At 46.3% G+C, this 12,266-nt stretch overlaps 1 protein-coding gene and 1 long non-coding RNA gene across 8 annotated transcripts in view; one reads left to right on the top strand and one right to left on the bottom strand.

Moving 5' to 3' along the window:
• Window positions 1-11,481, bottom strand: part of XAF1 (XIAP associated factor 1) — a 26,132-nt gene extending 14,651 nt beyond the window's left edge. Inside the window, exons 1-5 of one of the 7 annotated variants that reach the window (XM_077969291.1) lie at window positions 11,347-11,481; window positions 8,898-9,033; window positions 8,080-8,136; window positions 7,391-7,586; window positions 5,769-5,854 (exon numbers count right to left, since the gene is read on the bottom strand). In XM_077969291.1, coding sequence (XP_077825417.1) covers window positions 5,769-5,854; window positions 7,391-7,586; window positions 8,080-8,136; window positions 8,898-9,033; window positions 11,347-11,378 — 507 coding nt within the window. In that variant the 5' untranslated portion in view covers window positions 11,379-11,481. 7 annotated transcript variants of the gene reach the window in all.
• LOC144335298 (uncharacterized) overlaps window positions 10,920-12,266 on the top strand; it is a 33,061-nt gene continuing 31,714 nt past the window's right edge. Inside the window, exon 1 of the long non-coding RNA XR_013406049.1 lies at window positions 10,920-12,266. This is a non-coding gene — a long non-coding RNA (uncharacterized LOC144335298).

The raw sequence follows: 12,266 nt of genomic DNA, 5'->3' as shown, positions 1-12,266 counted from the left end.
CAGGAGTTTGAGACCAGCTTGGCCAACATGGAAAAACCCCATATGTACTAAAAATACAAAAATTAGCCAGACATGGTGGCACACCCCTGTAGTATCAGTTACTCAAGCGGCTGAGGCAGGAGTACTGCTTGAACCCTGGAGGCGAAGGTTGCAGTGAGCCAGGATCATGCCACTGCACTCCAGTCCAGGCAACAGAGTGAGACTCTGTCTCAAAAAAGGAAAGAAAAAAAGCAAAAACAAAAAACTTGTGAGTATATCTAAACAGGCATGAGTTACATAAATAACAACAATAATCACTAAAGAGGGGTAGTATGAAAGCAAAATGAAACAAAATTCTGGCAGCATTTTCATGTAAGATAGGAGTAGAGGATCAGCATTAACATGTTCTCAAATTTATATACTGTTTGTAAGGAGAGTAGAGCTAATGACTAATTTTAGACTTTATTAAGTATTCATATTAAAATGTTAAGGATAACTACTGAAATGATAGAAACAGAATGTAAAATTGCTGAATCAGTAGAAAAGAAGAAAGAGAATAAAGAAATCTTGCTCAATCCAATAGAAGACAAGGGAGAAGCAAGCAGCAGCAGCACCAGCAGTAGTAATGAACAAGAGTGGTAAATGCAAGGCCTCAAAACAATTGGGGAAAAATTATTGTTAATGTCATTGAGAGTGATAAAGGCATCGTGATTAAGAAAATGACTGTATTTTTGAGATATGAAAGAATGATGGTGAAATAACAGGATATCTTGGATTTGCTTTAACATACTTTAGAAAAAAGAAAACAGAATAGTTCAAGTCTGGAAAACTTTTGATTTCCACATGTTAACAGCTATTTTCTCTTAGCACTTTGAAGATTATTCCACTGCATACCCACTTCTATTATTGCTGTTGATATATTTTCTTTCAGCCTAATTGCCATTCCTTTGCTTGTAATCTTCTTCTTTACCTTTGCCTTTTATCTGTAATGTATCTAAGAGTAGATTTATTTTTATTAACTTTGTTTAGAACAACAACTGTTGTATCTGGGAGTGAATACATGAACGTTTATTGTATTAACTTTCTACTTTCATATTTGTTTGAATTTTTTTGTAATTAACTTTATTTCTTTTATTTTTAGTGGACAAGTAATAATGATACATGCTTACAGAATACAGAATGATCTTCTGTACATGTATACAATGTGTAGTGGCCAAATCAGAATTGTAACAAATTTTTTTTTTTAATTAAGATGGTCAATAGATTCTATAGCCACTCAAGCTATCATTTTCAGACATATAAGGTCTTAAAAATTTGCCTCTCATGCTTTCTTTCTCAAGAAACTATTTAGGATATGTTCTATCAAACAAGGAGTAACCTAAGAAAGAGAAAGATGAGACCTGAGATTTGGGAATCAGAACTCCAACCGTGGAGAGAGTGGAAGAAATTCCAGACCAGGAGCTAATCATCAAGCCTGGAGAATCACATGCTCCCAAAATGAAATGGATAGACTATCTGATGTGTTTAGTTGTACTCAGGGGAATTTTCATATCTGCTAGAGAATATTAGGGATGATTTAATGATAAGTACCTAGAAAGTGAAGCAAATGAAAAACTGAAGCAATTATTAAGTCCAGGGAAAACAAAAAGTTGTAGGAGAAAGCACACATAATCACAGTTCATGTGGAAAACCATTTATAATGTTTATGTGGTTATACTAATGTAATATTGAATATTTATTTAACCAGAATGAGTGAAATCAATAAATTGAAAGGATGAAATGAAGAACTTTGGAGGTATGTGTGTGGGATGGGTGGTATAAAAAAGTGAAATCTATATTCCTAAATCCTTATGAGTCAACAGGTAATATCTAAAATTGGAAAAAATGTAAGAAGGTTCTTTAGACATATGAAGGTGATTACTGGAAGAAACAGCTAAAAGTGAAAGTAGAGTATTTGTGTATGGGGAGTAGTTAGCATGAAGGGGAGCAGTGGGGCTTATAGTTTTACTGAGGTGGTGGGAGATAATTAACAAGGGCCATCATAAGTAAGTAAATTAGATAATATGTTAGAAGTTGGCAAATGCTATGGAAAAAAAATAATAGAAGAAGGTAAGGGGGTAGTAAATATGTGATGGAGAGGGGGTTGCAACTTTAAACAGGTTGTTGTGGTACATCTCCTTGAGCAGGTGCCATCTGGGTAAACACTTGAGAGAAGTGAGAGAGTTAGCTCCTGCAATAAGGTGGGGAAGGTGAAGAGGTAGCTTCCAGCCAGAGGCAGTAGCCAGTGAAAAAGCTCTAAGGCATGGTATGCTCAAGAAACGATCAGGAGGCCAGTAAGCTGAACAGGAGTAGTACGTGAGATCAAAGAGGTGATGAGATAGGAAGGGAGGCAAAGATGACATAGATCTCTAAAGTCACTGTAGTTTTGAGTTTGCATAAAATGGGGCAAGAATCAGTGCAGATATCTGAACAGAGGAGCCAAACAATCTGACTTGTATTTTTCAGGGATCACGTTGACCACTGTGATGAGAATAGACTGCAGGCGGCAAGGTGAGAAGTAGGAAGACTGTTTAGGAGACTGCTGCAGCGTCTGGGCTAGAGAAGATGATGGTTCATATCAGCAACATGGAGGGAAAGAGAAATCGAGAGTGAAACTGAGATTTTGGCCTGAACAACTGGAAGGATAGAGTTGCCATTAACTGAGATGGGCCAAGCTGTGGCAGAGAGGATTCCATTTCAGATGTGTTACATTTAAGATGTCTATAAAGCATTCAAGTGAAGATGCAGTAAATAGTAATATACAAATCTAGAGTTTGGGGAGAAAAGCCTAGACTGAGCTATAAATTTGGAAGTGTCTGACTACATATGGCATTTTTAAAAATCAGGAGGTAGAATGAAATAAGGCAGTGAATATAGGTAGAGAAGAGACCAGAGACTAAGCCCCAGGGCCCCTCAAAATTAAGAGGTTGGGGAGGTAGAGAATGAGAGACCACCAAGGTCATTGAAAACCATAATAGTATGGTACCCTGGAAGCCGAGAAAGTACGTTAAGGAAGAGGGAGTGATGAGCAGTAAATGGTCCCCATAAATTGAGAACTGAGAACTGAGCATTGGATTTAGCAATGCAGAGGTCATTGATTTTGACAAGAGTAGATTTGGTTACACTGGAGGGCAAGACTGGAGTGGGAATAAGAATGGGAGAAGAAAACATGGAGGCAGTGACTATAGACAACTAGTTCAAATGTTTTTCTGAGGAGGGCAACAAAGAAGCAAGATAGTAGCTTGTAGGAAATGGGATCAGAAGTATTACATGTTTTTCTGGTTTTAGGTCATGTTAATAAAAAGTTAAAGACTGAAAACCACAAACCACCTAGTATACATGATTTCAATCCTTAATTTTCAAAAATTAAAAAAGAAAATTATTTTCGTGCAAGGCCAAAGATTCACCACTGATATATACATACTCAGTAGTGGTACCCCTTTAAAAACTTATTGTAAGAAATGTTAGGACGTCCTAGAGTTTTGAGACTTTGTTGTTGCCTGTGGGTACAGCTCATTTAACCTCTCCCTGTTGCAGGACAGAGAGGGGAGAATTGCTGGAGCAGTGTAGCAAAAACCTTGTGTGACCTTGTGTAGGCAGAAAGAGAGGATATAGTATACCAGTAGGAGGAGATAGGCTTTAGATGGGCACAAAGCAAGTTCCTCTATGGTTAAGAGGTGGGAAGGCAAAGTAAGTGAGTGTGGATGCTGCAAAGGAGATAGATCTGGTGTTGGCTGGTCATGGATGTCTTCTTTTCCTGAACAAGGAGATAAACCATTATCCCCATTTTCCTCCAAAGAAGAAAGAAGCTCAGAGAGGTTACACAGCCAGTAAGGGGCAGAGCAGAACTAAAATTCAGAGTTTCTGAGCACAAATCCAGTTCCATGTGTACTGGAGCTCCCCACCTCCCTGCAGCCTTCAAATAAGTATGTAGGTAGGGGCCTTGGTTGCCAGGCTGAACATTTGAAGGGGAGTAGTCAGCTTCACTCTTGTTTGGGTGCTCACCAAGTATTTTCTCATTCAAATAGAAGACATGGACCACTTATAGCATCGAATAAACATCAGTACTAAGGAAAACAAGTCAGTAGGTGATTTCCATGTTCAGCCAAGGCTGAGAATCCCGTGGCTGGGGCAGCGCATCTCAGACTTGACATGCCTGGGAAATCATGTGACCCTGCATATTCTGATTGAGCATTTCTAGGGGGAGGGCCTGAGAGTCTGCATTTCTAACAGGATCCCAGGTGATGCTGATGCAGCTGGTCCACAGACTGCACTTCAAAAAGCAAAGAGCTGAAAGGTGAAAACAATCCAAATTTTATCAACAAGTAGAGAAACAAAATGTGGGATGAAAAAGGCCATTAACATTGGGAAGCCGAGGAAGGCGGATCACCTGAGGTCAGGAGTTTAAGACCAGCCTGGCCAACATGGTAAAACCCCGTCTCTAGTAAAAAAAAAAAAAAAAAAAAAAAAATATATATATATATATATATATATAAAAATTAGCCAGTCGTGGTGGTGGGCACCTATAGTTCCAGCTACTCGGGAGGCTGAGGCAGGAGAATCGCTTGAATCTGGGAGGCAGAGGTTGCAGTGAGCCGAGATCACGCCACTGCACTCCAGCCTAGGCGACAGAGTGAGACCCTGTCTCAGAAAAAAAAAAAAAAAAAAAAAAAGGGCCATTAAAAGGAATAAAGTGCTAATACACACCACAACTACAACACGGGTAAACCTTGAAAATATTATGCTAAGTGAAAGAAGATGGTTATATATGACCACATAATATATGACTCCATTGATGTGAAATGTCCAGAATAGACTAATCCATAAAGATAGAAAGCAGACTAGTGGTTGCCAGGAACTGGGAAGATGAGGGAATGGATGGTATCTGGTAATGGGTACAGGATTTCTTTTTGGAATGATGAAAATATTCTAGAACCAGATTGCACAACACTGTGAACGTACCAAATGTCTCTACAGCGATGGCAAATTTTACATCATATGTGGCTTACCACAACAGTAAAAACAAACAAAAAAGAGCAAAAAGCTGGATCATCTCTGTGGTTTGTTTAGTTTTGATATTCTGTAGTTTTAGGAACTGAAGTGTTCAGAAAGGTAAACAACTTTCTGCCCAAGGAGAAGAGTTCTTTGGAGAGAAGTCTTGGTAAGTTTCCCAAAGGGGAAATGCTTCATTCTGTGCAAAAGAAGGGAGCAACTTGGCACAGCAGTGCACTAAAAGGCACTTAGGGCTATGGAGGGAAGAGCCTGTGAGTGTTCCCAGGCAAAATCAGTCAGTCAGTCAATCACATAACTGCATCTCTACAAAGTCCTCTTTTTGCACCAAGCCCTGAAATCAGGAAAATGGAAAAAGTCATTCAGTTTTGTAGGAAACTCACAGTCTGACAGAGAAGACTCCCACATGGGACAGAAAGCAGTAGGACAGGCCCTATTGAGGACCAAATTGCAATGTCCAGGCCGTGAAGGTTGGAGATGGTCAGAGGTGATCAGGGGGTGTTGAGAGTGGTAAGGGAGGCCCCTTTGAAGGGCTGGGCACAAATGAAGACCAATTGTGTGTGCTTTATTAGCCTAAACGAGTCACTAAAATATCTTTTTGAACAAAGCAAAAAATAAATATAGGACCCTTTAATACTCGTGCTATGTAAAATTGGGCCCAGAGTCTGCCTTTCCTGTGATACTTTTCAGAATGTGGACGAACTATTGGCACCACCAGAAAATTACTAACTGCTACTCACCATATGGTGGAAATACTTATTTTCTGGAATCATTTGGTTGCAATAATGACAGTAGATTTCCCTTTCAGGAGCTGAAATTCTTTCGCCTGAATAAGCAGAGAAACAACACCACCTTGTCAATGGCTAGCCCAGCTCTCCCACACCTGCCTACATGGCCTGTACTCATGAGCGTGAACTGACCCCCGGGCCTGCCTGGCCTCGACTTTTCTGCGCTGCCGGCATCCTTGACCACACAGGCAACTCGTGGCCGAGTCATCCACATCATTTCCTTTACGGCCGCAGATGTGCACTCAGGGCAGCAGCAACCCTAATGGACAGACATTTTCCTGGAGCAGGACTGGTTTCTGAGGCGATGAATGAAGCTGCAGCTGCGGATGCCAACCCACTCCAACCTGACTGCTCTTTCATTCCACCAGTTTCCAGCCTCTGTGATCAGACCAGGTGTTGGTTGAACACATCTTTGTTGATGGTGTTGAAGCTGTGTTGTGTTGTTGTGTTGCACTGAAGTTGTGAAGATTGTGTTTGATTCTGTTGAAGTCCAGCCATGCTGGGATGAAGGAAATGGACATGACTCTCACACTTTTCAGGTTTGCATTGGCCAGTTTTGCCCTTGGATTGATTGTTTATCAGGAGAGGGTTATGGACTGGGGAGTTTTAGACTCTCTCCCATGTTACCAAAACCACCAGCAAATGCACCAAAGGATCTATCACACTGATGGTTGTGTGACAGTAAATATACCCTCATAAAGAGGTGAGTGAGTCAAGTGAACATAAAATGGTACCAGGGAGCCAATACATAGGCCCCCAGGCCAGGAGCTATCGCTAGCTCCCTTCTGGCCATTGCTGATAATGGAAAAAGCCTTAGATTCGGTGCCAGGAAATGTGGGAGTCCAGTCTTATTTCTGCCTCTAGCAAGCCCCTGCTTTATTCTGTGTGTAGGTTTCTCATCTGTAAAAGGATGCAATGGATCTCTGCCAGGCTAGGATTGTGCTGGAGGCACTTAAAGAAAGCCCCCTGTTTCCTAGGATTCCCCATGGTCTCTCTTTTCTTTTCTTTTCTTTTTTTTTTTTTTGAGACAGAGTTTTGCTCTTGTTGCCCAGGCTGGAGTGCAACGGTGTGATCTCAGCTCACTGCAACCTCCGCCTCCTGGGTCCAAGCAATTCTCCTGCCTCAGTCTCCCAAGTAGCTGGGACTATGGGCGCCCGCTACCACGTCTGGCTAATTTTGTATTTTTAGTAGAGACAGGGTTTCTCCATGTTGGTCAAGGTGATCTCGAACTCCCGACCTCAGGTGATCTGCCCGCCTCGGCCTCCCAAAGTGCTGCGATTACAGGCATGAGCCACCCCGCCCAGCTTCTCCGTGGCCTCTTTACTCAACTCTGTGGCAGCCAGGCTCTAGCCCCGGCCTCCTGGTCTCCCTGGACCAGTCATTTGAAGACCACAGCAGATACACAGGAAGGCCACCCTGAGGCATGGTTTAGAATTAGAATAGTCAGATGAATTGAGATCTATACAGCAAATACACTGTCATCCGTCCTGTTGAGAGCTTCCTTTCCTTGCATCCCATCCAGGAAAGGCTCTGGCCCTTGGAACGTCTCTCTTCCACCCCAGTCGTGTGCTCACCTTTCCTGAGCTGGGCCTGTTCACTCCGACAGACATCTGTGTGCTGCGCGAGCATTCGGCGCATGATGAACTGGCCACAGCCTGGGCAGAGCTCTGTCCGGCTGCCGCAGAAGGACTCGTGGAGCTCCAGCTTGCTGAGTTGCATGTCCAGTTCGCAGAACTTACACTCAACAGGGCGCTCCTGGCACTCATTGGCCTGTGGGAGGGAGCAGGAAGGGCATGATCACTGGCCTTTTTTTTTTTTTTTCTGAGACAGAGTCTCACTGTGTCACCCAGTCTGGAGAGCAGTGGCTTGATCTTGGCTCACTGCAACCTCTGCCTCCCGGGTTCAAGCGATTCTCCTGCCTCAGCCTCCTGAGTGGGTGGGACTACAGGCATGCGCCACCATGCCCAGCTAATTTTTGTATTGTTAGTAGAGACGAGGTTTCACCATGTTGGTCAGGCTGGCCTTGAACTCCTGACCTCGTGATCTGCCCACCTCGGCCTCCCAAAGTGTTGGGATTATAGGCACGAGTCACTGCACCTGGACGATCACTGGCCTCTTTGACTGTAGGCAGATCAAGGACTTGTGCCCATCTCCCTAGGGAATTGCGGCCAATACGAGAAAGCAGATGAGAAGGGCCAGAGTGGGGGACTGCCCTCGGGAGATCTGAGCTTTGTTGGACTCATGGACCACATGGGGCTCTTACCTCATGAAACTCCAGCGAGGACTTCTGCATGCTCTGCTGACACATCGTACACCCAACCTAAACACACACACACACACACACACACCAGATGTGGGTCCACCCAGCACCCAGTGCCTGCCCCACATCCACTTTGGCTCACAGTTCTGGGTTTCGGTCTGTGAACTCCTACAGGGCAGGGATCCGGTGTGCCTACCTCAGTCTCTCTCTAGCACCCAGCCCAGTGTTCAAGAAGTGGTTTGTCAGACCAGTCTGAGTTGCAATGGCTGCCTGAGCTTGAGTATCTCCAGAGAGACAGATCAGGGGCCCCAGGAGGAATGGACATGGAAAGGCGGGAAATGAAGCTCAACCTGACTGCCTTCCAGGGCCTTCCTTTTTCACGTCCTCTCTTTAGAGATCTCAAGAGAACAGCCAACCTTTCCTGAAACCAGAACCTCTTGCCTGTGCCAGATCCATAAGCCTATAGGGAAAGGATTGGAAATGGGAAAACTGGAGGTAGACTCAGATTAGCATGAAAAGGCAGGATTAACATTTCCTTTCCACAGGGCTTCGTGTGGAGGGGCTGAATGACTTCCCATGACCCTCAAGTGAGTCTCTGCCTGGGGGACTGGACCCTTGCCTTAAGTCCCCAGCCCTCGCTCCAACTCCCAGACCCCATCTCTCCTGCAGGGAAGACTGAACACTCACCTTGACTCCCGGACCCCATCTCACCTGCAGGGAGGACTGGGCCCTCGTCCCCCGACTCTCAGACCCCATCTCTCCTGCAGGCAGGACTGCACCCTTGCCCCGATTCCCAGACCCCATCCTTGCCACTTCCTCACCTGCTGGTGCTCAACCTTGCAGTGCTCCTCCATGTTTTTCCTGGAGACAGGCTCCTCACACTCCGGGCACAAGACCAGGAACCGCAGGCAGTGAGCCTCATGGAGGGCGAAGTGGGCAGAGGCTACGTGTCTTTTGCTACAGGGTCAAGGTGGGGGGATGGGAAAGCAGACTTATTTTCAAATTATAAAACATGGAGCTGTATTTCATACCCAGGGCTAGATCTCCAGAGGCCTTAAGCACTGAACATGTGATGATGATGACCTCCTGCCCCACACTCCCTGTGTGGGTCCAAAACCAGAACAGTGGGGCAGCATCGAATAAGAATAAGGACGTTCTGCAGAGCTCTTACATTGCTGGGGCGGGGCATGGGAAGGAGCAGGAGGGAGGAATTACCAAGGGGCACGGGGGAGGTTTGGGGGTGATGGTGTTTCATGGATGTGTATAACATAGGCCAACACTTACCAATTATTACCCTTTAAAATGTGCAGTTTATTTGTAGGTCAATTATACCTCTATAAGGCTGTTTTTAAAATGAAACATTTCACTTTAAATAATGTAAACAATTAAATTATTTCAATTTAAACAATTCGAGAGAAGTGCCAAATTCTCTTGAATCTTTTTTTCTTGTTTTCTGGTGCCCCTGTTTGGTCCACAGTGTTAGGAACACAGCCCTGCTAGGCTCATGCTTCCTGCCAGGGCCATGTCAACTTCCAGAATCTCCAAAGCGAGAGCTTCCCGTCTCTCCTGCCTCCAGGTTCACCTGCGCTAACTCACAGAGACTCCGAGGTTCTTCCCAGAGACCACAATGCAGGAAGGGTTCTGAGCCTCCCACTTCCTGGGCAGGGCGTTTTTCTCCAACCATCCTCTTCACCAAGAAGCGCCCCCTTTCGGCTGGGCGCCGTGGCTCACGCCTGTAATCCCAGCACTTTGGGAGGCCAAGGCGGGTGGATGACCTGAGGTTGGGAATCCAAGACCAGCCTGACCAACATGGAGAAATCCCATCTCTACTAAAAATACAAAATTAGCCAAGTGTGGTGGCTCACGCCTGTAATCCCAGCACTTTGGGAAACCGAGGCGGGTGGATCACCTGAGGTCAGGAGTTAGAGACCAGCCTGGCCAACATGGTGAAACCTCATCTCTACTAAAAAAATACAAAATTAGCCGGACGTGGTGGCGCACGCCTGTAATTCCAGCTACTCGGGAGGCCGAGGCAGGAGAATCACTTGAACCCGGGAAGTGGAGGTTGCAGTGAGCTGAGATCGCACCATTGCACTCCAGCCAGGGCAAAAGGAAGCGAAACTCCATCTTAAAAAAAAAAAAAACAAAAAAAAACGAAGAAAGAAATAAATGACCCTTTTCACTTCCATCAACTCTTGCTCGTGGCAGTTCGGGAGAAGGGAAATGGGGAGCAAGGCTGCCCTAGCAGGGCTGCGTTCCTAACACTGTGGACCAAAGAGGGGCACCAGAAAACAAGAAAAAAGATTCAAGAGAAGTTGGCACTTCTCTCGAATTGTTGAAATTGAAATAATTTAATTATTTACATTATTTAAAGTGAAATGTTTCATTTTAAAAACAGCCTTATAGAAGTATATTTGACCTACAGATAAACTGCGGTAGCCATAAAGGCCCAGAGGACGAGAACAGTTGCATGCCCATGTCCCTGGCACATGGGGCGTGCCCCGAGAGGGACCGTCAAAGCCTCACTCCTCTTGATGTGAACAAGCTCTTTGCTTCTGCTCTGCCCAGGCAGCGGGCACACAGGCGGCAGCATTTTCCCTTCCTCTGTTCTCTCTCCTCTGCCTGGCCTGGTCCCTTCTCCCCCTGCTCCTCCTAGGCTGGTTGAGAAACCAGAGTAGTTGAAGGGTCTGGCTGGAGCAAAGCTCTCCGGGGAGGGTCCCACTCAAGTCCCTGCCACAGGTAGGGAGCTCTGAGAATGGGGCTTTTCCACGGGTCAGATTCCGCCCCCGCCCCCGCCCCGCCCCGTTAGAGGTGTGGTCCCAGCCCCCTGCTCTGTCCTCCCTGCTCTGCCCCACGGCTCCCTTTCAAGGAGGGTGAGAGTAGTCCTGGAGAATCTCCGTGGGACCCTTTCTTTCACAGACTGGTGTGAAGGTCAGAGTATCAGAACCCCAGATTAGGACCCAAGGTCTCACAAGTATGAGTAGCCCAGCTGGGACCACTGGCCGGGCTATTTGTCTTCAGAACAGTCCCAGGAAGCCTAAAATTTGGGGGGAAGGGGCTGCAGTGAAGTGGAGGTAATGCTGTCCACCCTCGCCCAGAGATTATCACGTTTAGACCCTCCTACCCTCGGGGCCCACGGTCTCCAGCTGCTTGTCCTCCTAAGTGTTTTTATGCCGGAACTACTTTCTCCTCCCTTCAGAAACAGCCCTATCTCCTCGGCGTTTCTCCCTCACCAGCCGGGGTCTGCTGCTGGAGAAAGCGCTTTCTTACCAGTTCTTGCACACCGAGAAGGCTCCTTCCATGTTCTGCTCTCTGGAGTCTTTCAGTTGAGTTTCGTTTCTTGCAGGCAAGGAAACAAAACTGAAAGTCTTCCGACGGCCCAGCCCACAGCTTCAGGGAGGGAGGAGATCCTACCCTCAGAATTCTCGGCTCAGGATTCCCCGTTGATTCCTGTGGCTGGACCCTCCCAGGAAGCCCCTCTACAGCATGGCCAGCACCTGCTGCCGCTCTCTGCGGTCATTCTTTGCTGCTATCACAGGGAGCCTGAGGCCAGGCTTCTCCTGGGCAGCAGCTTGTTCGCTTACCCTGGCTGACTGGCTTCGCTCTGTCTGGGTCTCCATCCCTTTTCCAAACCATCCACCTCCCACCCTTCTCCCCGATCTCCGGCTCCCTTCTGCTCCTCCCTCTGCAGGAAAGAGGGAACTTGCCGTGTTGAGCTTGAATGCTGTTCCCTAAAAATGGCTCCTGGACTTGAGGCGGTGAGGACTTCGCAAACAGCGTCCAGGGAGGCTCTGGGGATGCAGGGTAGTGTGAGCCCAGACCCAATCTGGTGTGTATCCTCCCCGGGGCCCTTAAGAGTTTTTGCAGATACTAGAAACAGCTGTGCTTACAGAAGGACTCTAAACAACGTCTGGAGTGATGACAAGCAGGCCCAGAGAATTCCCGAGGAGTCTGCCAGTGGGGTGGGTGCCGCCTCTCTGAGGAGGGTAACAAAATTAAGGGAAATGTCCAGGCAGGGCTCCAGCTTCCAGGCAGGCTCTAAAACTCAGGCACTAAATGAGAAGCAGTGCGTGGTGGTACTGATGATCACAGCGATAGGAGGGAAGCATGAAGGACTGCTTCGGCATCGTCTAGGTTCCAGGCACCGTTCTAAGCATTAGGTAGGCATTGTCTTCGTTTTAATCCCTCAG

This window comes from Macaca mulatta, chromosome 16 (genome assembly GCF_049350105.2).
Source record: "Macaca mulatta isolate MMU2019108-1 chromosome 16, T2T-MMU8v2.0, whole genome shotgun sequence".
Taxonomy (NCBI): Eukaryota; Metazoa; Chordata; class Mammalia; order Primates; family Cercopithecidae; genus Macaca; species Macaca mulatta.
This window is presented reverse-complemented; position numbering and strand designations above follow the sequence as displayed.